This window comes from Arvicola amphibius, chromosome 9 (genome assembly GCF_903992535.2).
Source record: "Arvicola amphibius chromosome 9, mArvAmp1.2, whole genome shotgun sequence".
NCBI lineage: Eukaryota > Metazoa > Chordata > Mammalia > Rodentia > Cricetidae > Arvicola > Arvicola amphibius.
This window is the reverse complement of record NC_052055.2, coordinates 34,848,944-34,876,609: the sequence shown is the minus strand read 5'-3', so window position 1 is coordinate 34,876,609 and position 27,666 is coordinate 34,848,944. Positions and strand designations below refer to the sequence as shown.

Sequence of the window (27,666 nt, the reverse complement as noted above, 5' to 3'; positions counted from 1 at the left end):
CCCCAGCTTACAAAGGATATTAAGTTTTCATTGGTATATGCTGATTTATTTATTTTATTCACATGTCATATCAAATAAATCATTTTTTTTTAAAAAGAAACCATTGCTTAAACCAAAACTACAAAGATGTGTGCTTGTGTCTTTTTCTTCTTCTTCTTTTCTTATGGTGCTGGGATTGAACCCAGGGCTTCATACATGAAAGCTGAATGATCACCACTGAGCTACACTTCTAGGTATTTAGCTCATTAAAAAAATTTGCATTAAATTTCTGGGTATAGTGCCTGCTTGCATGTATACCGTGTGTGTGTGCAGTGTCTGTAGAGGACAGAAGAGGGCGTCAGATGCCCCAAGACTGGGGTTACAGATGGTTGTGAGCTGCCTTGTAGGTACTAGGAACTGAACCACATCATCTGAAAGGGGAGCCAGTGTTCTTCACGGCCGATCTGTATCTCTAGCCCCTATTCTTAGCTCTTATGTTGAGATCTTTGGTCTGTTTTGAGTTCATTTTGTGCTTGGCGTGAAGTAGATGTCCACATTTGCGTCTGAATATCCTGTGTCCCAGCATAGTCTATTGCGGAGATTCTCTCCCCACTGACGCTATTAACTGTCTCGTGTCTTTAAATGATTACAGAATACCCCGCTACCTGGAGGCATCGCTGTTTGTTTACTTGATCCGTTCAGATGGACATTGGACTCATTTTAAAAAGGTCATAGGGGCTGGAGAGGTAACGTGGCAGTTAAGAGTGCTTATTCCTCTCCCAGAAGACCTGTGTTCTAGTCCCAGAGCTCACTCTTGTTGCCTTATTTCTATCATTCAGCTCCAGAGGGCCCTATAGCCTCTTCTGGCTTCCACAGGCACCTGCACTCATGTGGCGCGCGCACACACACACACACACACACACACACACAAATATAAGTTACATATAAGTACACATAAATAAAAACATAGTAAAAATAAATATTTTTATGGTTTTTCAAGATAGGGTTTCTCTGTGCATCCCTGGCTGTCCTGGAACTCACTCTGTAGACCAGGCTGGCCTTGAATTCTCAGAGATCCTCCTGCCTCTGCCTTCCGAGTGCTGAGATTAAAGGCATGTACCACCACCTGACCTAAAAAAAAATCTTAAAAAATAAAATAAAAAATAAAACAGTTGTATTTCGAGGGCCAGTGAGCTGGCTCAGTGGTTCAAAAACACTTGCTGTGTGGGCTTGATACCGAGTTCTATCCCCAGAGCCCATGGAGGAAGGGGAGAACAAATTCTGAAAGCTGGTCTCTGGCGTCCACAAGCACTCCTGGAACACATGTGCACACTCATGTGTGTAAGCACACACACACATAAAAATTAAAAATGTTGTATTTCTAGATTGTTCTCCAGTTGAGATGAATCCTTCAGGTGTGACACAGAACTTTTTACAGTCTTGGTGAGAAAATTCTAATTTGAGCTGAACCAGTGGTGGCTCACGCCCTTAAACCCAGGACCCGGGAGGCAGAGGCAGGCGTATCTCTGAGTTCCAGGACAGCCAGGGCTACACAGAGAAACCCTATCTTGAAATAACCCCTCCTCCCGAAAAAAGAAAATTCTACTCTGATTTACTCTGTATTGTTTGATTATTAATAAAGACCAGCATCTGTTTCATGGAGTTAGCATTTATCCACATTTCTAAATTATGTTTTGCATATTTTGGGTGTGTGTGTGTGTGTTGTGGCGGGTGGGGAGGGAGAGGTGGGGAAACATAGCTATCATACATACGTTACAGTGTGCATGTGGAAGTCAGGGGACAACTTTCTGGTGTTCTCTGCTGCTTCCACCTTGTAGGCTCTGGGAACTGAACTTGGGTTATCAGGCTTGGTGGCAAAGACCTTTACTGCTAAGCCATCTCACGGTCATTGGCTTGCTTTCTCTTTCTCTCTTTCTTCCTTCCTTCCTTCCTTCCTTCCTTCCTTCCTTTCTCTCCTTCTTTCCTTCCCTCTTTCTTTCTTTCTTTCTTTCTTTCTTTCTTTCTTTCTTTCTTTCTTTCTTTCTTTCTTTCTTTCTTTCTTTTGAATTACCTGTTTAAAAGTGTTGTTCATTTTGACATGAGTTGTTCCTTTGTCTGGCCGTGTGTGTATGTGTTAAGGTGTGTGTGAGTACACCTATATGTGCATGTATGTGTAGGTCAGAGAACAACCTCTTTCCTGATCGATGTCCTTTATTGTTGCTGTCTGAGACACGGTCTCTCACTGGGCTGGAATAAGGAGGAGAGGCTGGCAGGCCAGGGACTCCCACGGGTCTGTCTATCTCTGCTTCCCCAGATCTGGATTATAAATGTTTGCTTTTACACCTGGCTTTTTTCTTTATGTGTACGAGCATTTTCCTGTACACGTCTGTGCACCATGTGTGTGCCTGTGGAGGCAAGAAAAGACTCAGCTCTTCAGGAGCTATCAGATCCCCAGGAACTAGAGTTACAGACAGCTGTAAGCCTCCATGTAGGTGTTGGGAATTGAACCCAGGACCTCTGGAAGAATAGCAAGTGCTCTTAACAACGGAGCCATCTCCCCAGCCCCACACCTGGCTTTTAACGTGGCCGTGAGGATTCTAACTCAGTTCCTCATGCCTGGGTGACAACCATTTTACTGACCAAGCTAGCGTTCCATTTTTTAAAACTTCTTTTTCATTTGTGAGTGCTCTTTAAATGTTTATATCTTTAAACATTATGTAAATTTAATGTTCTCTGGTTATTCTGTAAGCAAGTGAAGGTTTTATTGAATTATAGCCTTTCTATAGAAAAATGTACACATTCTACACATATAGCTTTAATTTCAAGGTTGCCTTGTGATCACTCAGACCATGAGACAACATTTTTGACTCTTTTGTATTCCAGTTGCTGAATCTGACATCATCAATGTCTTTTTTCTTTTTTGAATTTTGGAATCAGGGTTTCTTTTCTGTGTAACCCTGGCTGTCCTGGACCTCACTCTGTAGACCAAGCTGCCTCAAACTCAGAGATCCACCTACCTCTGCCTCTCAGCTATCCGTCTGTCTATCTTTATTTGAGTCTGTTGATAGCAATTTTGGGCAAATTGGTTTTGACTATTTAATTTAATAATAAAAATAATTATTATTGGAGCCTGGAGTGGTGGCTCACACCTTTAATCCCAGGGCTGGTGAGGCAGAAGCAGACAGATCTCTGTGAGTTCGAGACCAGCTGGTCTACAGAGTGAGTTCCAGGTTGGTCTCAAACTCCTGTGCCCAAATGATCCGCTTCAACTGAAGCTATGTGCAGCACAGTTCCTGGCCAGAACTGTCTTACAAATTTGCCAGCTTCATTCTGTGACCTTTGGATTTTATACTGTGGTTTGAATGGCTTTCTTTTATTAAAAAACAAAGCCATGGGCTGAAGGCATGACTCACTGTCAAGAGCCCTTACTACTTTTCTAGAGGAGCCAAGTTTGGTTTGCAGCCCCCACATCTGGAGGCTCACAGTATTAGCCTGTAGCTCCAGCTCCAGCAAACCCCAGAGTCCTCTTCTGGCACCTGTGCTCCTGCACACATGTGTACATACACACAGCGACACACACATACACAGATGTGCACGTGTGTACACACACACAGGAAGAAAATAAAAGCGAAAATAAAACTGCATACATCTATTTATTTTGTACCTTTAACCTGTCTGTAATTTTGGGGGTCCCTGAAATACAGAAGAGGCTTCAGGATCTGGATGTGTGTTCACAGGCAACAAGGAGTATCTTCAATGTCTTTTCTCCCATCAAACTCGGCTTCCTGAGAGCAGGGTCCATGACTTGCTGAATCTCTGCATCCCTGAGCCAAGCTCCACTCACTCCCCAGTTTCTGGGTGGGGCAGGTGGACTCTGAGCTGGACCCCACAGCACCCCAACTTCTGCCATGACTCCTTAGTTCTCTGAGAAGCTGCTGAGGTGGCAGTGGAGATAGAGAGCGACTGGGTGGGGGTGCCCCGTCCATGCTAGAGAAAAGTAAAATGGTAGGTAGGTTGGCATTGGGCGTCTACAGCTGGCTCTGAGATGGGGATGTGGCTGAGGAATACTGTCTTGGGCATGGCTGGGGACAGACCTGCTCCCTAAGACCCTCCAAGCCTAGGGACTGGAAGAATGCAGAGCACTAGAGTAGGAGGAGAGGGCTGCCTGGGCATGAGGGGTGTGTGTGTGTGTGTGTGTGTGTGTGTGTGTGCGCGTGTGTGTGAGCACGCGCGTGTGTGTGTGTGCGTGTGTGTGTACATGTGTGTGCACGCGCGCACGCGCGTGTGTGTGCGTGTGCGTGTGCGTGTGCGTGCGTGTGTGTGTGTTTTGTTTTGTTTTTGGATGCAAGGTCTCTATGTAACCATGGCTAGCCTGGAGTTCCTTTATGTAGATTAGGCTGGCCTGCCTGTCTTTGCCTCCCTAGTGCTTGAAATAAAAGCCTGTGCCACCACATCCAGTTTGAGTACAAAGTCCCGAGAGCAAACAGAATCGGAAAGAATGCCTGGGAGCAATGGATGAGGGACTATAGAGACCTCAGCCAGATTCTTTTTAGGGGTAAAGTCAGTTTCCTGGCACCAAGAGATGTGTGGGAAGCTGGTGGAAGATGACAGTGCTCCCTTGGGATACAGGCCTTTAGGGCTCTTCATGTCTGACCTCTCTGTAGGGCTTGGGCCCTAGTTGAGCTATGGGAGGGTCTTCTAAGTTGGGCCAGTTGGCTATTGAAAGGGACATTTATTGTTTTCCCAAGGTAAAGGAGACCCTGATCCAGGAAGAAAGAGGAGGCCATTTTTTTGTTCCTTCCTCCCTCCCTCCCTCCCTCCCTCCCTCCCTCCCTCTTTCCCTTCCTTCTTTTTTTTTCTTTTGTTTTTCTTTTGGTTTTTCAAGGCAGTGTTTCTCTGTGTATCTCTGGCTGTCCTGGAACTTGCTCTGTAGATCAGGTTGGCCTCAAACTCAGAGATCACTCTGCCTCTGCCTCCCGAGTGCTGGGATTAAACGCATGCACCATCACCACCCAGCTGCTGCCTTTCTCTGACTGGGTTTACCACCCTGTTCCTGCTCATAGCATCTTGGAAGTCTAGCCCTTCTGTTTCCTTCTGTCTTTGTCTCTTTAGACCAGGCTGGCAGGGTTGCTACGGCACAGCATTTTCATAAATCTGTGTCTTCCTCCCTCTGTGTCACAGAGAGCCAGGCCACTAACCAAGAGTGCCAGCCGCAGGGCTTTTCTAGATAATCTCTCTCCTCCTGACTCTGCAGAGGTAGTTGAATGGACTCATGAGTCACACGTAGGCAAAAGGCTATCTAGTCACACATGTGGCTTTCTTTCCAGAGCATCCTGTCCAGACAGTTACACTCCCAATGTTGGCATCTTTTTGCCAACTGAGTAGTCTGTTAATTTCCCAAATCACCAATGCTGGTTTCTTTTTGCTCAACAGTTCCTTCCTCAATTTCTTTTTCTTCCTGACTTTTAAGATGAGCCACAAGAAGAAGTTGGGTTATAGCTGCTTGGAAATTGTTTCAGCTAAAAAATTCTTGTTCATTGCTTACAAATTCTGGACCCAGCAGTAGAACATAACCTGGTCAACTTTGGCTCCTTCAAGACAAGGATAACCTCACTTCGAGTATCTGAGAATATGTTTTTCTCATTTATTTATTCTTCCTTCTCCTCCTCATCCTCTCCTCCCTCCCCCTCCCTCCCTCCCTCCCTCCCTCTCTCTCTCTCTCTCTCTCGTTTGTTTGTTTAGACAGGGTTTCTCTGTATAACCTTGGTTGTCCTGGACCTGGCTCTATAGAACAGGATAGCTTTGAACTCGAAGGTCTACCTGCCTCTTTCTCCTTCTTCTTGACAGGATCTTTTTTTTTAAAAGATTTATTTATTTATTAAGCATACAATGTACTGCTGGCAAGGAAGGCACCAGGTCTCACAGATGATTGTGAGCCACCATGTGGTTGCTGGGAATTGAACTCGGGACCTCTGGAAGAGCAGCCAGTGCTCTTACCCTCTGAGCCATCTCTCCAACCCCTTGACAGGATCTTACTGTGTATCCCTTGCAGGCCTGGTATTTACTATATAGATCAGCATGGCCTTGAACTCATAGAGATCTATCTGCCTCTTCCTTCCTCCCTCCTTTCCTCCCTTCCTTCCTTCCTTTCTGTCATAGTTATTGTTCTGTTACTGTGAATAGACACCACAACAAGGCAACTTAGGGCTTGCTTACAGTTTCAGAGGGTTAGAGTCTATGACCATTATGACAGGGAGCATGGTGACAGGCAGGCATGTCACTGGATCAGTAGCTAAGTGCTTAGATTGGGCCTATCGTGGCCTTCAGAAACCTCAAAACCCACCCCCAGTGATTTAACACTCCAATGAGGCCACACCCTCTAATCCTTCCCAAACAGTTCCACTAACTGGGGAGTTAGCATACAAATGTGTGAGCCTTTAGGGGCCATTCTCATTCAAACCTCCACATTTTTCTTTTCATGTTTTTTGAGGAGGGGTCTCCTGTATCTCAGACTTAACTTCAGCTCACCATGTAGCCAGAGATGACTTTGTACTTTTGATCCCCCTGCCTCCAACTCCCCAGTGGTGGACTGCAGTCATGTGCCATCACTGCCACTGTGCCTAGTTTCTGAGATGTTGGGGGTCAAACCCTGGGTTTTGTGCATGCTGGGCAGGCACTCTTCCAACTCACATGGTTTCACAGCAACGTCTTTAAGCTTCCTATTACTCCCTCCTCCCCTTTTTCTTAAATGTCTATTTCATATTGAGGATAGCTCAAGCCTTCAGAATAGCTGGGATGGGGCCATACCATGGGTACTACACCCTCTCTTGTCCTCCATGTTTCCAGCAGCAACCAGGTAAGGCAGTCCTAGGCTTTTTCTCTCACATGCCTCAAAATTTTCCAGTTTATGTCTGTTACCTAATTTTAACAGGTTTTGCTTTTGTTTTGTTGTTGTTGTTGTTGAGACAGGGTCTGTTGCTGACCTGGAACTAGCTATGTAGACTGGGCTGGCCTCAAACTCAGAGATATGTTTGCCTCTGCTTCCTAAGTGCTGGGTTCAAAGATATGCACCACCTTTCCACATTTTCAGATATCTGTGACACAGCACCCCGTACCTTGAAATAATATCTGCATTAATTTCTTTGGTCATTTTGGACCACAGCAGGCCAGAAGTCCACATCCTCTGGAGGAGGCCCTTGGGAAAATCCTGCCCTCCCTTGGATCATACTTCCAGCCTCTGACTCTCTGTTTTTTCTCCCTGTGTCTCCTGAGGACACTGTCCTTAGACCTAGGACCACCTGGATAATCCAAGACGACCTCAGTTTTGGGTCTTAGTTAGATCTGTCTCCAAGTCAGTTCATAGTTATGAATTTTTGGGACTTAGATGTATGTGTTGGGGGTCTGCTGTTTCATTCCCACTTCAAATTATCCTCTAGTGTTTGATTGATGTAAAACTTAGATCTATGTATCTATGTATCTATCTATCTATCTATCCATCCATCCATCCATCCATCCATCCATCCATCCATCTATCTATCTATCTATCTATCTATCTATCTATCTATCTATCTATCTATCATCTATTGTGTTTTGAGACATGGTTTTTCTATGTAGCTCTAGCCCTCCTGGAACTTTGTAGACCAAGGTAGCCTAAAACTCAGAGATCTACCTGCCTCTGACTCCTGGCTTTTCTTTGCTTTTTTTTAAAGATCCTCCCCCCAGATTATTTTATGTTTATGAGTGTTTTGCTCGCACATATGAATGTGTACCCCCTGGAATTGGAGTTACAGGTGGTTGTGAGCAACCATGAGGGTTCTGGGACCTGAATTTGGGTTCTATGCAAGAGCAACACGTGCTTTTAACTGCTGAGCCATCTCTCCAGCACTGACCTTTGTAACTTTCTTTTCCCTTTTCTTTTTCTTTTTCTTTTTCTTTTTCTTTTCTTTTCTTTCTTTTGTTTTGAGACAGGGGTCTCTCTGTGTAACCCTGGCTGTCCTGGAACTCATTGTGTAGAGATTTGCCTGCCTCTGTCTCCCAAGAGCTGGTATTAAAGACATAAGCTACTATACCTGACTGGTGTACTCCTGGCTAACCTTTGTAACTTTTTTTTTTCGAGATTTCTCTATAACTTTAGTTTTTTTTTTTGTTTTGTTTTTTTGTTTTTTTTCGAGACAGGGTTTCTCTGCAGCTTTAGAGCCTGTCCTGGAGCTAGCTCTTGTAGACCAGGCTGGTCTTGAACTTACAGAGATCTGCCTGCCTCTGCCTCCCGAGTGCTGGGATTAAAGGCGTGCACCACCACCGCCCGGCTTCTCTATAACTTTAGAACCTGTCCTGGTGTCCTGGAACTAACTCTTGTAGACCAGGCTGGCCTCAAACTCACAGAGATCCGCCTGCCTCTGCCTCCTGAGTGCTGGGATTAAGGGTGTGTGCCACCACTGCCTGGCTCCTTTGTAACGTTTTAATGCTAGAATATGAATAGATTTCTGTGACGTTAATTACATTGTCATATTCCTGTCTATGGTTACATCATAGGTTCGTTCTACATTGCTAACAAAATATGTGAAAATGAGTATTTTACACATTATCTTAGCCAAAAGACTTAGAAGTAATTGAGAGTGGATTATTTATTTATTTATTTATTTATGGCCTTTTCGAGACAGAGTTTCTCTGTTCAGCCCTGACTGTCCTGGGACTTGCTCTGTAGACCAGACTGGCCTCGAACTCAGAGATCTGCCTGCCTCTGTCTCCCGATGCCTGGTGAGACTGAATATTTTAATAAAGATAAGAGGCTTATTTAGCTTGAGGTGTTGGAGAGTGAAAGTCTATAATCAGAGGGCTCCATCTGCTTGGCCCCTCGTGAGGCTGCAGCAGAGTGAATGGCCTCATGTGGGAGAGCTGAAATCCTGGAAGGTCCAGGCTCGTTGAGAGCAATCTGCTCTGGCAAGCGCTAATCTCGTCCCTGGAGAGACAGCACCCCTGTGAGACAGCATTAATCTTTCTTAAACAGCTAATTATTTCTCTTAAGGTTTGCTGCTTCAATCCCTTTACCTTGAGGAGTTAAGCCTCAGATGAATTTTGGTGGGGAACGATCACATTCAGACCATAGCCGTGGACATGTCCGAGTGAACCTCTTCCTTCTCCTAGAACCTTGAGGTTATTATTAGTTTGTTTTTTTTTTTAATTATAAACTGCTATAGGTGGAATGGTTCCGATGGTAAAGGTGATGACCTGAGTTTGTCCCCAGGACCCACGTGGTAGGAGGAGAGAACTGACTTCCCTACATTGTCCTCTGCCTTCCATTGCGCTGCTGCACACATATGATAAACAAACAAACAAACCAATAAGTAAGTATTAAAACTTCTGATTTTCAAAATTTAGACTTTATTTACACCAAATTGCAATTATATTGATAAAAATCCAAAAGTCTTGACTTCTGAGACTTGTTGATTAGAAAATGGCAAACGGATGAGGGGAAGTGTCTATCAGAAATAATAGACATACCAGCAGGAAGGAGGAGCTGCCCTCCTGTGTGCCCATTTAGGTAGCAAGGGTGATGATGGGGTTGATGGAAGAGCCAGGGTTGAAGCATGTCCGTCGAATGTCAGCTTTTATGTTAGAAGAAGGAAAGTCGAGACCATTTTAGGATTTACTTGGTTATTTTCCATAAGGAAACTGGAGGAACAAGCAGGAAGAGATTGTATTTACGCTGTGTTTGGGATTGTGAAGGGACAGGATGGGTTATGTGACCCCTCCCCGCCAATTTCCTTTTTTTGTGTGTGTGCTGTGACAGTGGCTCTAGCCCAGGCTGGCCTCAAACTCTCCAGGTAACTGGGGATGACCTTGAACTTCTGACTGTTCAACATTATTTTTGTTTTTTAAACACCCTCCTTTCCTTCCAACCTCCAGTGCTGCGAATCGAATCCAGCCAGGGTCTGTGTGTGCTGGGCAGATATTCCACCATTGAGCTGTATTTCTTTCCAAACAAGTTTTAGCGGCTTGTTCAGGCAGCACATATACTGAAGCTGGAACCATACAGAGAATATTAACATGACCCCTGCACGCATATGATAACTCAGATTCAGAAAGTGTTCCATAGTTACAAAAATAAACAAATTTTAAAATAGTTTCTAAGATGTTTGCAGGTATTGCAATCGATTCTTCCTACGAGTACCAAGGAGAGTGAACTTTTACCTCTGCAACATCCAGTGTTACAGTTTGATGGACATAATACATCCTTACCGTTACATAGGTGAGCAGGCGAGGGACATGTTAGCGAGTCTTCTCCCTGCGCCAGCAGCTGGGTTGACCAGAACCACAGTTAGTGTTTACGCCAAAGTCAACTTCCCGAGCAAAGTATCTGGGAAGTTGGGCAGCTGCGGTCTGTATGGGGCCTACTGACTCAGACTTAGCTGGATGTGGTGGCACACAGAGGCAGGTGGATCTCTGTGAGTTCCTGGCCAGTCGAAGATACACAGGGAGACATAGTTAGATATCTTGGGTCTTTTTCTTTTTCGTTTTTGAGACAGAATCTCAGGCTGCCTCAAACTCATCATGTAGCTGTGCATGACCTTAAATTCTGACCCCTGACTGCCAGGATTATATAGGCATGAGTCACTACACCAGATTCTTGGGTATTTTGAAAATGTATTTAAAGTCCAGTGAACTCTGACTTGCTTTGGCCAGTGATAGGCTGAGTTTGTTTGGGTGGTAAGGGGAGCAATAGATGATACAGGGAATTTTGCTGGGTCCTGATGCTAGGGCGACAGCCACACTTGTCTCTCTCCATTTGTTTTCTCATGCTCTTTCCCACAGCCTCCCCTAGTCATTGCCAGTGGGGACATCTGGGACCATCTCTGTGATCTCAAAGGAACTTTATCCTCATATCGACAGTGTGCGTCTTTCCTGGTTTCCTGGTCCCACATCTCTGCTCCTTTTTTAAGTCTCAAGATGCAGTCAGGCTGGACTCAGACTCACAATCCCCTTACATCAACCTGTGGGGGCTAGGATTTGGGTTACCATGCCTAGATTGGACCATGTATAGTGATGGTGATGTGTGTGTGTGTATACATGTGAGTGAGTGTGTGTGCAGGCCAGAGTTCAAATCACAGTGTCTTCCTCTGTTGATTGCATGCTACCTTATTATTCTTGAGACAGTGTTTCTTACTTATCAGGAGCTTGCCGCTTAGACCAGTCTGTCTGGCCAGTGAGCCCTGGCATTTCCCTTTGTCCACTACCCAGTGCTCCGGTTATAGATGGGTCATAGAGCCTGGCTCACCTGTTGTTGTTGTTGTTGTTTGTTTATTATTTCAAGATAGGGTCTCTCTGTGTAGCCCCGGCAGTCTTGGACCTAGCTCTGTAGACCAGGCTGATCTTGAACTCAGAGATCCATCAGCTTCTGCCTCTCTAGTGCTGGGATTAAAGGTGTGTGCCATCACCTCCCACCCTAAAAAAATGATAATTTTTAATCAAATGAGCTGTTAGAGGAGTGTGTGGTAGCTCAGTGGTAGAGCTCTTGGCCAGCATGCATGAGGCCCTGGCTTCTGTCAGCTCTCAACGGAAGCAAGCCAGCAGACAGATGAGCTGATGGTGCTTTAGAGATATGTGGACTTTTATAAAAAATTAAAAATTTAATTTTGTTTTGCCACGCTGTGGTGGCACACATCTTTAATCCTAGCACTGAGGAGTCAGAGGCTGGCAGATCTCTGTGAGTTTGAGGCCAGCCTGGCCTACAGAGCAAGTTCCAGGACAGCCAGGGCTACACGTGTCTGTAATCCACAGTTGATTGCCAGGGGCCTAGAATCATGGAACGTGGGCAGTGAGGCGGGAAAAAAGCTGAGCACTGTGGCAAGGGACCAGACGTTGCTTCTCATCAAACAAAGATGGAGAAACGGGCATCCTGATTTTTGTGCCACCACCCTGCTTCCTCCCCAAGGACGTCTCTCTTTCCCCCAGACCTTTCTCCACTTTCAACCTTGATATTTGCCAGTTCTTGGGGCTGGAGGGATGGCTCAAAAGTTAAGAACACTTTGGATGTCAGTACGGCAATTTCTCAGAAAATTAGGAAACAACCTTCCTCAAGACCCAGTAATACCACTTCTGGGTATATATCCAAAGGATGCTCAATCGTGCCACAAGGACATGTGCTCAACTATATTCATAGAAGCTTTGTTTGTCATAGCCAGAACCTGGAAACAACCTAAATGCCCCTCGATTGAAGAATGGATAAGAAAAATGTAGTACATTTACACAATGGAGTACTACACAGCAGAAAAAAATAACAACAGCTTGAATTTTGCAGGAAAATGGAAGGAGCTAGAAAACATAATTTTGAGTGAGGTAACCCAGACCCAGAAAGACAGTTATCACATGTACTCATTCATAGGTGGTTTTTAAACATAAAGCAAAGAAAGCCAGCCTACAAACCACAATCCCAGAGAACTTAGACAACAATGCAGACACTAAGAGAGACTTACATCTAATCTACATGGGAAGTAGAAAGTAGAAAACGACAAGATCTCCTGAGTAAATTGGGAGCATGGGGACCTTGGGAGAGGATGAAGGATGGAGGGGAGAAGCAGGGAGGGGAGCAGAGAAAAATGTAGAGCTCAATAAATATCAATAAAAAAAGAACACTTGTTCTTGCAGAAAACCTGGGTTCAAAACAAGGTGGACAGTGGCTGAAGAACACGACCTGAGTTTGCCTCTCGTCTGCATACACTCCACACACACATGTGTGTGCACAGACACAGAAACACGCAGACACACAGCTTGTCCAGGTGCAATTTAGTAAAAAGTAGAAATTTAAGTGGGGGTATTTAGAAAATTGTGGGGATCTTTTTTTCTTGAAGTCAGGGTTTCTCTCTGTGGTCTGTGTAGCCCTGGCTGTCCTGGAACTGTCTTTGTAGACCAGGCTGGCCTTGAATTCACAGAGATCTGCCTGCTTCTGCCTCCTGAGTGCTGGTATTAAAGGCGTGTGCATGACAAAAATCATGTTGTAATTCTTTACTGATTTCCCCAAGTCTGGAAACTAGTAGACTGACTGAGTCCCCAAGATGGCAAGAATGGGGGCTGAAGGGTTCAAGAGTCAAATGAAACTGATACCTGGATTCTCAGGCTATGTCTAGGGGTGTTGCCAGCATTATTCCTGTGCCGTTTTCATGGCCTCCCTGGCTCTGACTTGACCCATGCAGTAGGCCTGTCTGCAAAAGGATGGGTACTCTGAATCTGAGAAACCAACAGAGGGTTTTGGGAGAGGACCAGAGTGTAGGCTTGAGTATGACAGGAGACGGAGGGAGGCTGAAAACATCCTGTGGAGGTCACCTCTGTCCCTCATTGTTTATCCAGCACAGAGGATCAGGGGTCCACATGTTCTCTGGTGACTTTTGTGGGACACAGAAGGAGGTAGAACTGATCTGCTGGCATGGACATCCTGTCTAGGATGCAGGCAGTTAGCAACAGTGCGCTGCTGACCTCTGTCCTGGTTGGAGCAGATCGGCTATGGCCTGCTTCTTGGTAGTAGTACAGGACCAAAGGACTGGACCCTGCTACGAATTCCATGTCATTCTGGGTGGCCGTAAAAGTAGTAACAAGGGCAGAGTCAGAAAACTTTGGGGAGCTGGCTGTGAGGGGTAGTGACCCCAAAGTTGACAGAGGTTGGTAGAGAGTGGGATGCCGGTGGCTGATACCACAGCTGGACAGGTAGGGCATGGCAGAAACAGTCTGACTGGAGAGGAATGGCTGGGACATGGAAGCATCTTGAACCTAGGATGGTGCAGTGACCAAGTATCACACTTGAAGAGATTGAATGGGACAGGACCTAGGGAAGGGGCACGCTGCTGGTTGCCTTCCAGTTCCATCTGTGGGACAAAGCTGGTGGTCCAGACTGTGTGTGCCCTGTAAGAAGTGGATAGGTGACTGAGGTTTCAATGTGAGTGACAGGCCCTGTGCAGGTGCAACCTGCAGGCCATTCATAGGACTCTCAGGTGGCAAGGGGCCCCGGACTGTGGAGCTGGCTGTGCACACATACTTGGCTGTTGTCTGTTGTCTGGGTAGTCTGGCTGGACTTTATTGGTTAGGAAGCTCATGGCTGTGTAGAAGGGGAGGGGCAGTGTGGTGCATGGCCTGGAGCATGCGCTTTGGTCAGAAGTGTCCTGAGCATTGATCAGCAGAAGCCCCGCCCCTGGCTAGCAAGCCCTGCCCCACACCTCCCAGCTCCTCCTCCAAGCTGCAGTGCTGGCCTTGGACGGTGCGGTGCGGTGCAGTCCTGCACAGTGGCTGCAGCACACCGTCCTCAGCCCCTAAGTGAAGACATGGACCCCTCGAGAGCTATCCAGCATGAGATCAGCTCCCTCAAAGGTACAGTCTTGAGGAGCCTGGCTCTCGGACACTCAGTGAGCTCTGTCTGGGTGCAACATCTCACGGGTGAGCGTTAGGGTCAGCTGTCTTCCTGGTAGCATTGAAAGGTGCTGAGCTGCAGATGGAGGAGCCTAGGCTCTGCTCTTCCAGATTTCCTCCTAGGACTGGGTGAGAGGAGCTCCTGCAGCAGCCCCGCAGCCCTGCAGTGAGTACTGGATTGGGCAGGGCTGAGTGCAGCAGCAGTACCAGTGGGAGGGTGCGAGCTTGGCCCCTGAGCAATCAGCCTGCACTCCCCGCCTTGGCCAGATGCCTCACAGATTGGGGTTTGAGCGGGCAGTGTAGGCTTGTAGGGACCTTCATGCCCAAGGCACTAGGCGCCAGACGGGCTGGCCCTGGGAAAGGCCACACTGTGGCTCTTTTGTCCGGGGTTGGGGGGCTAGGGACTGCCCAAGGGTGCTGTCTGGTTGCTCTGGAAACCTAAAGGGGCTGGCCAGTTAGTGTGGCTGTCTCTTTCAGTGCTGAATCAGCAGCTTCTCGGGGTTTCCGTAAGATAGGATAGGGCACAGGGAGTTCTCCTGAGCCCAGGGACCCTGGAGACAAGCAGACCCAGACCAGGGCTGTGTGTATGCCTGTGCACGTGGGAGCAGATGTGGGAGGACATGTTGTTCTAGGCTCCTCCCTGCAGTCTCAGGCCTGCAGGTGCTGGGGCTGGCGGGAGGGAGGAGAGATTCCCTAACCCATTGCTCTGGTGCTGGGAACTACTGCCCTCTCCTGCCTAGGGGTGGGATGGGGTTGGTGGTGGGGTTGAGTTAGCCACTGGAAGAGCACCCACGTGGGTCTGGACAGAAGAGATTTCAGGTCCAAGGGCTCAGAGGACTTTAGATGTGGCTGGAGATCCTTTGGCAATGGTGGTGAGATATGTATTGGCTTGGTGGGTGTGGGGTTGGAGATTAGATGGAATTAGGTTAGGAAATCATGTCAGGAAGATGGGGGGGGAATGTTGAGTGGGGATGGGTTAAGTATAGGGTAGTGGGGAGAGGTGTCTGAGGGACAAGCCAAGCAAGTAGGAACTTGTTTGAACTGTTTGCACTGTTCCCAAAGCTAAAACACTGGTGTGGAGAATCCTTAGGTCCTGCAGGGATGGGCTGTATAGGATGGGCTGTATAGCGGCTATATATTCTTGGTCTTGCAGACCTGACTTAGTGCTGCCCCGCCCTCCCAGGGCTGGGCTCTGAGGGCCTGGCCCCCTTCCTGCCTTGGCCAGGCTAGGGGCGTGGTACAGGGAGAGCCCTGCCGCAGTGAGCTGGCTGAGTTGGCCTCAGGGAGGGCTTTGGGAACTGTTGGCTGAGCCTTCAGAGTTTCCACCCGCCACCAGCCCTGTGTCTGTATGTTTGGAGTCTGCTGGGGCGCCATGGTGACAGCCCATAAACCCGCCCCACGCACTGCTTTGTTGGCTGCCTGCCTGCCGCTGGCCAGCACCTCCCACCGCAGGATCCCCCACCCCCGCCCTATTTATAATCAGTTCCTGGGTTTGCAGTGCTTGGTGGGAATGGGTGTGTCCGCTTAGGGAGAGCCTTAGTGGCATGGGGGTTTGGTGGGGACACAACATGGAGAGTTGGGGTATTGGGTGGCATCCAGCACAGACTCTAACCATGCTGGACCCTAGGTTATGAAGACCTGGCAGTATTGACAGCTGTGCCAGGCAGTCCTTCGGGCATGTGATAGTTCCTCTTCCTTTCACGTCGGTCCCTGATGGTGTCCTCGTGTCCTCTCCCCAGCACCTGCCCCTCTGGCCACAAGTGGACACTCAGGCTGCTGGGGGATAGGGAATTTTTAGATGGCAGGGCCACCAAGCCTGGGGCGTCAGGGACGTGGTGACTTTGATTTCCTGCGGCAGCTGGGAGTCCCTGGTCTCCAACAGCTGCGCTGGAGATGTGGGTGGGTGGAGGCCTCGCCCAGATCACTCCGCCCTGAGCTCTCTGCAGAGCCCCTGGGCTCGAAAGCGGCTTTGTTCCTGGCCTGGCATGGGAGTGTTAACTTCTGTGGGCATTTGGAGATAGGGGCACTGTCCCTTTCTTTTTCCGATGACAGCAGCAGTGGCGCCTAGAGCCAGCTGTCTGTGTGTTCTGGCTGCTGCCCCTGCTCTTCTTCAGGTCTCTGCCCCGGTGTCTCCCCGCAAACCCCAAATTCCTCTCCAGGCCCTAATCTTCCTTTGGACTCTTCCAGTTTTTCAATTCAGGCAGCCCCTCCTTTCAGATAACCGTGAACTGATGACTCTGAGATCACAATTTTGTGTGTGTGGGGTGTTCTTACAATGAGGACCCTCCTGCTCTCTGCTCTCCTCTTTCTGTCCGTTCTGTCATCTTTTGGGGATGATTCTTGATCCATGTTAGACCCCACCTTGTCCTTCACAGTACTGTGAACCTTGAAGAAGTATTTTAGAAACTGATGTAATTTCTAACATTGGAGCTATATGTGGCCCGGGAAGGGAGGAGCAGCTTATTGGTGCCCCCCACTCTTCAAGGGGCCCTGTCAGTAGTGGGAGGGGCCGGCCCTGCTGCTGAGTCAGAGGGGGCCGGCCTAGGCGTCCTGGAGGGCGGGCAGGCAGGAGGCTCAGACAGGCAGCCTTGCCGGCAGGAATTCACGGAGCCAGGCGCTGGAGCCACACTCCCCTTGAGCCTGCGCCCTTGTGCTTAGAAACGGAGCCTGCTTGCCTACTTGCCAGTAGCCCCTGCCACATCCTTTGCCAAAGGAGCCTCATCAGCCTTCTGGCTGTGCCCCACCTGCTGCCCTCACACTGTGCTGACCGGCAGGCATCCAGCAGCCATGGTGGCAGGCATGCTCATGCCGTTGGACCAGCTCCGGGCCATCTATGAGGTGCTCTTTCGTGAGGGGGTTATGGTGGCCAAGAAGGATCGGCGGCCCCGCAGCCTGCATCCCCATGTGCCTGGCGTCACCAATCTACAGGTCATGCGTGCCATGGCCTCACTGCGAGCTCGGGGCCTGGTGCGGGAGACCTTTGCCTGGCGTCACTTCTACTGGTACCTGACCAACGAGGGCATTGACCACCTGCGCCAGTACCTACACCTGCCACCAGAGATCGTGCCTGCCTCTCTGCAGCGTGTGCGCCGCCCTGTCGCCATGGTGATGCCTGCACGTCGTCGCTCCCCTCATGTGCAGGCCATACAAGGTCCCCTGAGCTGCCCACCAAAGCGGGGTCCTCTGCCAGCTGAGGACCCTGTTCGTGAGGAGCGGAAGGTCTATCGCAGGAAGGAGCCTGAGGAGGGGGCACTTGAAACCCCTGTGGTGTCTGCCACCACCGTGGGGACCCTAGCCAGGCCAGGCCCGGAGCCTGCCCCAGCCACAGGTCAGCTGCATTCTGGCTCCAGGCCGAGAGGGGTGGGAAGGGACTGTGGGTGTTTTGGGTGTCTGGGCTTAAGTCTGGTGGGCTCTGGTGGGCAGCACAGGTTGTGTGTATGGGCTCTGTTCATATCAGCAGGTGGCGCCCTTTCTGCCTGAGGGTACTGGATATTCTAGCCATTGAACCCACGTGGCTTGTATGCCTCCAGGCAAATCCTGGTGGGGGCGGGGCCTGCAGGCCCTAAAACTGGCAGGACCAGCTGTTGGCATAGCCCTGTTTGTACCCCTTTCCAGCACTGTTCTTGCCCTCGCCCCCACCTCCTCCTCTCTCCGCCCCAGTGGCCTTTGGAGGCCCCTCTTTTCAGAAGTGGGCGTGTGTAGAAGAGCCGCTGGCATGGGACTGACCCAGGCGAACCACTTGTCCATTGAGGCTTGAGTCTGTCTTCTATGGCCAAGTGGCTCACAGTCTGCATTATATGACTAGTACAGAGGGTCCCATGACTGGGTCTCCTGCTTGGAGTTGGCCATGGTCTGGCGGTAGAGTGACTGTAGGTGAGGTGGGAAGAAGGGCAGAGAAGGCCAGAGGCCAGAGCATGGGGTGTTAGCTTAGCCTGTGGTCTAGGTGAGGGTTTTGTTTGTTTGTTTGTTTGTTTTCCATTTGGGAACCAGATCTTAGAGGATGGGACAAGACCCCATTAGCCAGGAGCTACCAGAAACCACTATCTATCCTTACGCCCTTCTACCATCAGGACATGGATGGGCTTCCATGCTTGTGCAGGCTCTCCTGAGGCATATTGTCCTTTGTGCCCACTGAGGGCATCACAGAACCCCCAGCATTATCCATGTAATGCAGGCAGGTACCAGAACAGCCTGGCGCCCACCTCCCTCTTTGTGGCTTAGAGTGTGGGGAGGAGCTTGTTCTCCAGGAGTGGAGAAGGGAATCTAGAGTGAGGGTGCACTCTACATTGGGTGCACAGCTGCCTGAGCAGAAGCCTCGGTTCTGGCCTTTCGGGGTTAGATTTCTTTGGCTTGTTGGAGCAATAAGCGTACCTGGAAGGGCCAGGGAAGTTGAAGGCTGAGAATGGCCTCTGGGCTCTCTCCATGGTCTTAGGCATGTTGGTGGCCTCTCCAGCTTCACTGTAACCATGACTATGTCTCAGCCCTTTCCTTTTGGGTGTGGTGAGTGGGAGGGGAGCCTTCCCCTGCTTTTCTTGCCTTGCTTCCTTGTCCTTGTGTGGACTGGGCCAGCAGCTGGCAGCAGGACTAGGAGGGGGTTTTGGGTGTGGCTGTAGTGGGCAAAGAGGGGGGCAACTCTCCCTCCCCTGTCTCTGATGGAGGTGACTCAGTCTTCCCAGCCACAACCGCCTGTGGCAATTCAGAGTTTCCAACAGGAAATAAGGTCCAACTTCAGACTGAGTCAGGGCCCCGGGCGTATTCTCCCCACACCCTCAGGACTGAGCTTGGGGCCTTAGGTGCTAGGTGTGGCTGGTGGCTGAGGCATTATAGCTCCGCTTACAGGCTGGGACAGATCTGATGCCATCTAAAACCATTAGCTTCTTAGGGTTAAAAATGAGCAAGCAGTGAGCCACAAAGGCTGTCACTTTCTAAAGCACGGCCCCTTCAGTGGGTTATATAGTAAGTCTATGGTCACCAGCCTGGCCTCAGTTAGATGGCCTACCTCTGTCCATATAGCCCTGGTCAGGGAGCCAGAGACAGGGCAGGGTGAACTAGGAGTGCCCCCCAATCTCTCACGAGCACATTCATGTGGAGGGTGTCACTATTTTGTGGTTTCACATGAAGCCCCTGCGCCCCAGCCCCCACCCCCATACTAGGTGAGGAGACTGTGGTGTGACTTTAGGAGCAATCGGAGAGCTAAACCTGGCAGGTGAGGGGGTTGGTCAGCTAAGAGAGTTGCTGTGAGGTGGGAGGCAGCCAGAGATTTCCAAGTTGCTGGAGTGGTTTGTGTGTGGGAATTTCATTTTAACTCCAAAAGCCTGGCTCAGAATTCACAGTTGATCCAGAAGTGTTTGGAGAAAAGTTGCCTGGGCACTTTGAGGCTTTCAGAGAGGTCGCATAACAATCCCCATGTGGACCAGTTCCCCTCTTTGCATGCCTCCACGTGACTAATGCACCCAGCCCTTCCCTGTGATCCTCCACTGGGTGTGGCATGCATGGGGCTGCTGCCCTGCCTTCCTCACAGCTACATAGCCCCTGCTCAGATGGGCTGTGACTCTTGGCAGGTGCTAGTTGGTACCAGGATGCAGGAAGGAATCTGAAGAACTCTGGGAGGTTTTTACAGGTTGTGGACACACCAGGTTTGCATTTCCCTGGTTATAGACAGACGGTGGAAGGAAGTGGGGACCGTCACGAGATGTCATATCTGCTCAGACTAGGGGACTGAGCTAGTTGTGGGGGATTTGGGCAAGGGAAAGGACCAGATTTGGGGTCTGAGGGAACGTGAATGTCAAGGAGGAATAGAGAGGGGACAGAAAGATGGCTCAGCAAATAAAGATGCTTGCTGATAAGTCTGATGGCCTGAATTTGATCCCTGGACCTACAAGGTGGAGAAAGGGAACTGGCTCCTCAGTTATCCTCTGATCTCTGCATTCTTGCTGTGGCGCCTGTATGCAAACACACACTATATGTATATAACTAAAAGAAAAAAGTTGAGTGGAGAAATTTAGCTTGCGCAGAGTGGTGGGTACTGAGTGTGACCCCTAATACCATCAAAATGGTGTGTGCGCATGTATACAGGGCTCTGCATCCCTCATATCTGCATGGAATATGCCTCTTAGCATATGAATGTTTGAAATGTGGGTGGGTGGGGTGGCAGGGCTCAACTGGCAGAGGGAGGGGATATGGAGGGAATTAGAGGCCATGGGGTGAATTGAACTTTGCCTGGCAAAGGCAGTAGCGAAGGCCAGTGAACAGGGACCCCAAAGTTTAGGGACAAAGGCAGGTCTTTAGTCTGTATTTTCTGTTGGTCTGCCTAGGCTACCCACTGGTACCGGTCCCCATGCTTGGGCTCTGTTGGTCTGGCTGACTATGGGGACCCTTTAGTCAGCCATGAGGAGGAGCCTATTGCTGGGTGTGGAGGCCGGGGCATGAGCAAGCCCTCGATTTGCTTCCCACCCCTCCCCTCCTTCCTGCCTTCCCTTCCTCTCTGCTGGCTCCGAGAACAGCAGCTATGGATAGGTACAGCATGGAGGAGCTGATCCAGCTGGGCCAAGGTAGGGGACAGCAGTAGTGGAGGCTCAGGTAGAGGATAGACAGTGAGGGACCGAAGTCTCTAGATGAGGTTGGGCTCTCCATGGCAGGGGGCAGGTCCCTGGGTGGGGTGGGGGTGGGGTGGTGTCCCCTACTGGTAGTTCTCATGACCTCAGGTACGACTTAGGGATGGCATGACTCCTCACGGCTAGCCCAGGGTTTGTGGAATATGGGGCAGAGTGCCCAGGGCAGACTGAGTGGTAGATGGGCTGTCCAGAGCCAGGGGCTAACTTTGGGGGTTGTCACTGAGGCTGTGGAGACACAGGCTCTGTGGAGGCTTCTGAGCTCCTTCAGAACCCTGCCTGCCTCTCTCTGTCCCTGTTCACTACTAGCCAGGAGGGGTCTCTTTAGAGGCTCGCCCTTGGGACTTCCAGGGGTCCTACCCAGAGCTGGCCACCACAGGGCAGGTTTCTTCAGAAATAAGTTTCTGGCATGTGGTACAGAGGAGCAGGAGGCTGTGGTAGGCCCAGCCTTCTCATGCACTCATTGCCCAGAGTGAGCAGAGGGCCCCACCACAGCAGTCAGGGTCCAAGGCTGGCTGGCTATGCTGAGTTGATGGAGAGTCACTTGACCCTGTGGAACCTCAGGCCAGCTCATCACTGTGTCCATGCCTCAGTTTCCTCATCTGACTAGTGTTCTCATTGCCCAAGACTTTATAGGATGTCCTCAAGATTATAATAGAGCGGTGCTCGACACAGGAAGCGTTACAGAATGGAGGACAGACTAGTTCCTCAGCCGTTTGTCAGTCAGGGCCCAGTGTGCTCAGGCTCCCGAGAGGAAAGAGATGGGGTTGTGTCTCCCCTCCAAGCAGATGCATGCACACATGCTGCTTGTTTCTCAGGAAGCACTGGGGTCCAGGTCAGTATTGCATATGGCGGATGTATTCTGGGCCTGCTTGCTGACCTGTGGGGACACTGTGTCTCCACAGACCTCCAACGCTGGGACTCTGAGGGGTACCAGAAGGAGAGGCCTGGGGTGGGAGGTGCAGCCTGATGGGGCAGGTGAGTGAATGTTCGTGTGACTTAGGCCCCAGTTTTGGGCTGCCTGACTTGTAGTGTGACCTTGGAGAAGCAGTCCTGTCTGCCCTGGGGCCAGGTGTTGTGTTGAGTGACTTGAAGCACAGAGCTCTCTGGGAGCAAAGGGGCTGTGTCTCTTTGGCCCATGTGGCATTTCCCAAGAGCACCCTATAAATTGGGCAGGACATGGGCAGCACCCTCTCCCAAGGGAACATGAGCCTGAGTCCACTTCTGCCCCCATCTATGGTAGATCCTGGTGCCAGGGACCTCCTTATTATAGTATCATCCATGGGGGTGCTGGGGAGGGGAGGGCAATGAGGTGGGGGAGCTACGTGTTGTGGGGCCACTGAGCCAGATGGGACTCCAGTGAGCCTGGGCTCCATACGTCATGTACTAAGTCTGGACAAGTGACGGGCGTTGCTTGCTCTCCTTGGATATTTATATCCCCCTGGGCCCCCTGCCCATAGCTCCTCTCCCCTCCCCCAACTTCTGCTGACAGGGCTGGAAAGCTGTGCCCTCCTCCAGCCTCAGCACTGCCGCTGCAGGCTTCTGCCTCAGAGGGGCCTGTGACCCTCCCCACGCCCCTTGCCCGCTCCCTGTTCGCCCCGTGGGCTCCTGTCGCTGTCCCCAATGAAGATCGTGCCCGGTAGGTGGGGCAATCCTTCAGAGTCTTTTGGGAACCCCGCTAGGCTAGAGGCCATGGCTTCTGTCTCCCTCTGTATACACCCGGCTGCCTAGCCTCACTGACCTCTCCCTCAGACCCTGTCCAAGATCGCACATGGGAGCGTGGGGCTTGTGAGGAGCCCACCCGTCTTTCAGCATGGTGGGGGTCAGCTGTAGGCCTGGGGAAGGGCAGTGAGGGACTGGGCACTGACATCCATTCACCCTCTGTGCTTGGTGGCTGTTCCCAGAGGGCACCCTTGGAAGCAGACTAAGAGTTTGGGTCCTCCTCCTGATGGGGACGAGGAGTGCTGGTTAGGCTTGACTTGGGAGAGAAGATCAGTGTTGAGTCTGCCCAGGCTAGGCTAGGGGGCTGAGGCTCGGGAAGAAGAGCTGCAGGCCCCTCCTCCTGGCGGGTGTGGCTGCGGGTAGGCAAGAGTTAAGGCTCCGGTTAACCTTGAGTGTCGGTGGCTCTGCGCAGAGACAGCTGAGCTGGGCCCTGTGGGGAGTGCGGGTGGGGAGCGGCCAAGAGCCGAAGGAGGGAGGAGGCTGGGAGGAGGCTGGGTAAGAGCGCTCGCAGTTGGTGCCGCCGAGGGGACTGTACATTGTCCCCCGGCTGAGTGCAGATAGTACGTACAGTAGGGCCGCCTCGGAAGGCAGGTCAGCAGCAGACAGGCTGGGCTCTGGACCTGGGGGACCCCTTTGCCCACCCTCCATGCAGGGAGGTGTTGTCTGACTTCGCAGCAGCTGGTCCCTGGTGAGGACGGCTCTGCCCATTCAGTGTGGCAGCCATGGAGCCGTCGGGCAGCCTGTTTCCCTCCCTGGTAGTCGTGGGGCATGTTGTCACTTTGGCTGCCGTATGGCACTGGCGCAAAGGGCATCGGCAGGCACAGGATGAGCAAGGTAAGCACCCTTGCCTCTGCCACTGTCATGGGGCCACTGCCCCTGCCAGGAGACTGGGGCGGGGCAGGGGGTGGAGGGTCCGCCTTCCTCCCGCCCCCTTGCCTTCTCTGAACCCTCCTCTTCCTGCTCCTGAGTGAAATACCCGTGTTTGTGAAAGCGGGTTGCCTACCCTGTGCCCACTCTGCATTGAAGATCCTTCCACTTCCTGGGGTGTGCTGGGGGGAGAGCTTTGTGCCTGTCTAACCTGCAGCAGGTCCTGGGTAGGTGAATGGAATGAGGCTGGGGGTGAGCTCTGGTTTGAAGGCGCAGGCCTGTGGGAATGCCTGCCTTTTAAAGAAAGGCCACTCTCCTTTGCCACAGCAGTGAGAAACCAGAGTGACAGGTTCACAGGCTGATCTGGTCAGGACACAATGCCTGCCTAGTGGCCTTCCTGCCCACAGAGTGTAGGCTGAATTGCACAAAGGCAGTTTGTCTGAGTGTCCTCCAACATGGCATAGGACCCAGGACCAGTTGTGGGGCAAGCAGTTAGGCTCTGTTCTGCCCTCTCCTCAAAGTCACCAGCTCTTGGGCTATGGTCCGAGGTGGCCATGCTCACCGCAGAACGGGGTGGGGCTGAAGTGAATGGAGCCTGGGACAGTCCCTGGGGATTGGCAGTTCTGCACCAGGGCTTCGGGCCAGAGAGGGACTGCCCTCCTGAGATGCACCTCAGGCCGGGACTGATGGGAGTGCGTTTGTGGTCTCTTGCCCCCTAGCGGGCCTGCTAGGTCTTAGCGTCCAGTGGAAGAGCGCCAGGATGTGGGTCTTAGAACGGGTTTTCCAGTCGTGGCTCTAGTGTTCCCAGAAGCGGGTGAGTCAGCTGTAAACAGTGGCATCCAACAGAATGCACAGGCTCAGGTCCAAGGGCTTATTTCCCTCTGAGAACGCTGGGCCCTCCTCCCTGAGCTAACTCAGTTTTGTTTCTTGTCACCACAAGAGGGAAGGGGCTCCCTGTGTCCCCCCCCCCCCTCCCTTGGTTCACTTGATGCTTTGTAGTGCAAAGTGTGGGCGTGGTCGCCCGAAGTTCTGTACTCTGCCCGTCGCCTCAGCTGATCCGGCCTCTTGGAGCGGGTGACACTTGCACACCCTGCTAGGAGTGACTCTCCCACAGTGGCCAGACGTCTGAGAGTTACCATGGGCGGGGGAGGAGAGTTCCCAGACTCTTTTGACCTAGAGGGTACCTGCACCTCTGTTCCCTCGAGTTCCGGCGAGCTAGTGTGCTCCCTATGGGTTGGGGCGCGGCTTCCTGGCCCACACTGGGCGGGGCGGGGCGCTTGCAGCAGGGGCAGGTTCTCCGGGTCTGGGCATTGCGTCCGGTGGGCGGGGGCGAACGTGGAAAGCCAAGCCAGGGCCTTCAGCCTTGAACACAAGCAGGGAGCACGGCTCTCGTGTCTCTTTGAGCAACCCGGGGCACCCGGGGTTCCTGGCCATGGCAGGGACGTGGGCGTGGGCGGCGAAGGGCGTCTTCACTTCGCAGAGGGAGGTCCTGCTGGAGCCTCCCTGCTGGCTGGATGGAGGCTGCGAGCAGGTCCGCCGGGGCTACCTCTACGGGCAACTGTGTTGCGTAGGTGGGTGCGACCGCTCAGGTTGGTGGGCAGGTCCTGAGTTTGTGATGGGGGTGGTACTTGGCCCAGGTACAGCCCCGCCTCCAAGGTCCGGAAACACCTGGGGTGGAAGGCAGGGTTGTCTCGCTTAGGGATAGGTTTTCCTCTGGAGGAGGGGGATGGTAAGTGGGCGGGCCAGAGGGTTTCCGGGCCCCGTGCTTTAGCTGTTGGGAAGATCCCCGAGCGGAGCTGGCGTTGAGGGTGGGACTCTGGGCCGTCCCACTTGTGCTGTCGCTGGCCTTGGAGGTTCTCTTCCAGTGTGCGTGTGCATAGTGTGTCTGTGTGTGAGCGTCTTAGATGGGGAGGGATTCTTTAGCTATTTTGTTACCACTTCGCTGGAAGCAGGAAAAGACATTCTTTGTAGTACCATAATTACCTCCCTTCCTAAGGAGACTGACTTGCTGCAGAGGGTCAGCTGCGTTTTACACATGTGCAATACAGTATTGGGGTGAGGGGTGTCCCTGGGGTTGATTGGATAGCCCATGGGGAGAGCCCCATGAGGTGTGCAGCAGCATTTGAGGGCATGGCTGGGTTCTGGTCAGGTGGGAGCTGGGCAGCTTGGGAACCTGTGAGTTTGAGAGTCTGCGTAGGATGAGCAGGGAAGGGGACATCTCCGGCAAGGGGCAAGGCAGAGCTGGGAGAGGTGAGGGCAAGTGTAAGCTCTGAGACCCCGAAAGACTTTTAAGGAGGCCCCTAGAAATAGACTGATGTTCAGGGAAAGGGGTGCTCAGAGGTCACTTGACGAGGTGGAAACCGCTACCTGGAGCGGAATCCACTTTCCAGGCAGCATCCTTGGGACACCATAGTGGCAAAGACGAAGACGCTGGAAAAGCAGTTTGGCTGGAGGTTGGGTTAGGGTCAGTGTATATCTTAGATGTCAGATCCTGTCTCCCCCTTCCCACTCTCCCCCCCCCATGTCCTAGTGGTTTGTTGGGTTCCTGCGCTGGATCACTGTCCCCTTTCCAGGAGCCTGAGCTCTCAGCAGAGCGACGGTTCACATCTGCAGCACATCTGCAGCGCAGCCACCGATCCAGTTATTTATATATACACGACCATCAGAGAGAAGAGGGCACCAGACCCCGTTAGAAATGGCTGTGAGCCACCTTGTGGTAGCTGGGAATTGAACTCAGGACCTCTGGAAGTGCAGCCAGTGCTCTTAGCCACGGAGCCATCTCTCCAGCTCTAGCACACCTCCACTTCTCTGAAGTCAGATTTGAGATTCAGAAGACCTCTGGGGTGGGAGTCATCATCTCTGGTGGGTTGTGGTGGTTGTCAGGGTAGAGGAGAAAGAGGTAGATGGTCTTGTATTGGAGGCCGAAGAGAACCCTCATAGGCGGGGTAGTGTGTGACACTCAGCAGAGCCTCGTGCGCTGGGTTATTCGCAGGCCTAACTCAGGCACTGGCTCCTACTCCGCCCTACAGAGTTTTGATGCCCTCTTGTGGCCATAAGGGCAGCAGCAAGGGCAGCATAGGGCAAACCTTTCCTGGAATGGTGAGGCCTGGGACACTGGGAAGGGGGCTGGTCTTTAGCAACTCACAGCTGGATCACATCAAGGCTGATGCCTGGGCTGGAAAATTCTTGTGGTTTGGGTGGTACATTTTTTTCCTAGAGTGGGTCGGGTAGGTTGGGCAGTTCCAGTTGCTGGCCATAGGTGGCTCCATCTCCTGACCCAAGGGAGCCAGAGGCTACAATAGACAGGTCTAGTCACAGGGGCCCCTGTGCCCTTTGCCCGGGTCCTCCACCTTTACAGCACGTAACAGCTGTTATCTGCCTGCCCTACCCTGCTGCAAACAGCCCCATCCTGTCCCAAGGTACAGCTTCTTTTCTAGTGAGTCACAGCACCCAGACCCCCTCCTCAGGTCTGACTCACTGGCTGTACCCCTTTGGTGTGCTGCCTGCTGCCCCAGAAGCCCTTTCTCCCACCCCAACTGGGGAGGTGTCCCTGCAGCTTGGGCTGGTCTGCCCTGCTGGGATGAGTCACCGCTGAGCTATGAGCTGTTCTTGCCTGAGGTGTGCTTGGGCTGGCTTGGGCTGGACTACTGGGATCCTGTGGGAGACCCTGCCCAAGCCAGGAAGTCCTTCAGTAGAGTCTGGAAACCTAGCAGTTGTGGGGGCTACTTGGATAGGGCATAGTCCCTGCTCAGTGCAGGCTTGAGGAGGTATGCTTTAGGGGAATTTCCAGAAGTAGACAGGCAGCTGGTCCCCACCCTAGGAGTTTTTTCTGCAGTCACTCTACAGGGAAATAACCTGTTACATCTCCACAATAACACCCATGAATGGCAGGGAGCCTCTGCTCACCGCGTGTAATACAAGATCCTTCTGGATGGCCATGGGGATAGTATGTGTTCCCTTGTGATCCTGGGGCCAGTCCTCCCTCCCCCATCTCTGTACCCAGGTTCTACTGCTGTGGGTAGGGTGGGTGAGGAAACCCGGGTTTCCTGTTTCTGGTGGGCTGAGGGTGTGGCCATGGGGGAGGGGCTGCCTT

The 27,666-nt window shown here is 51.5% G+C and overlaps 1 protein-coding gene and 1 non-coding gene across 4 annotated transcripts in view; both read left to right on the top strand.

The window, feature by feature from the left end:
• Positions 1-27,666, top strand: part of Plec (plectin) — a 59,120-nt gene that overhangs the window by 6,641 nt on the left and 24,813 nt on the right. Inside the window, exon 1 of one of the 3 annotated variants that reach the window (XM_038342991.1) lies at positions 23,311-23,540. The exons of the other annotated variants lie outside the window; for them this stretch is intronic. Coding sequence (XP_038198919.1) covers positions 23,429-23,540 — 112 coding nt within the window. The 5' untranslated portion in view covers positions 23,311-23,428. Of the gene's footprint in view, positions 1-23,310; positions 23,541-27,666 lie in introns of those variants that run through there. 3 annotated transcript variants of the gene reach the window in all.
• On the top strand, positions 9,976-10,079 carry LOC119824091. Its single transcript, XR_005287027.1, has one exon. It is a non-coding gene; the product is annotated as a U6 spliceosomal RNA (small nuclear RNA).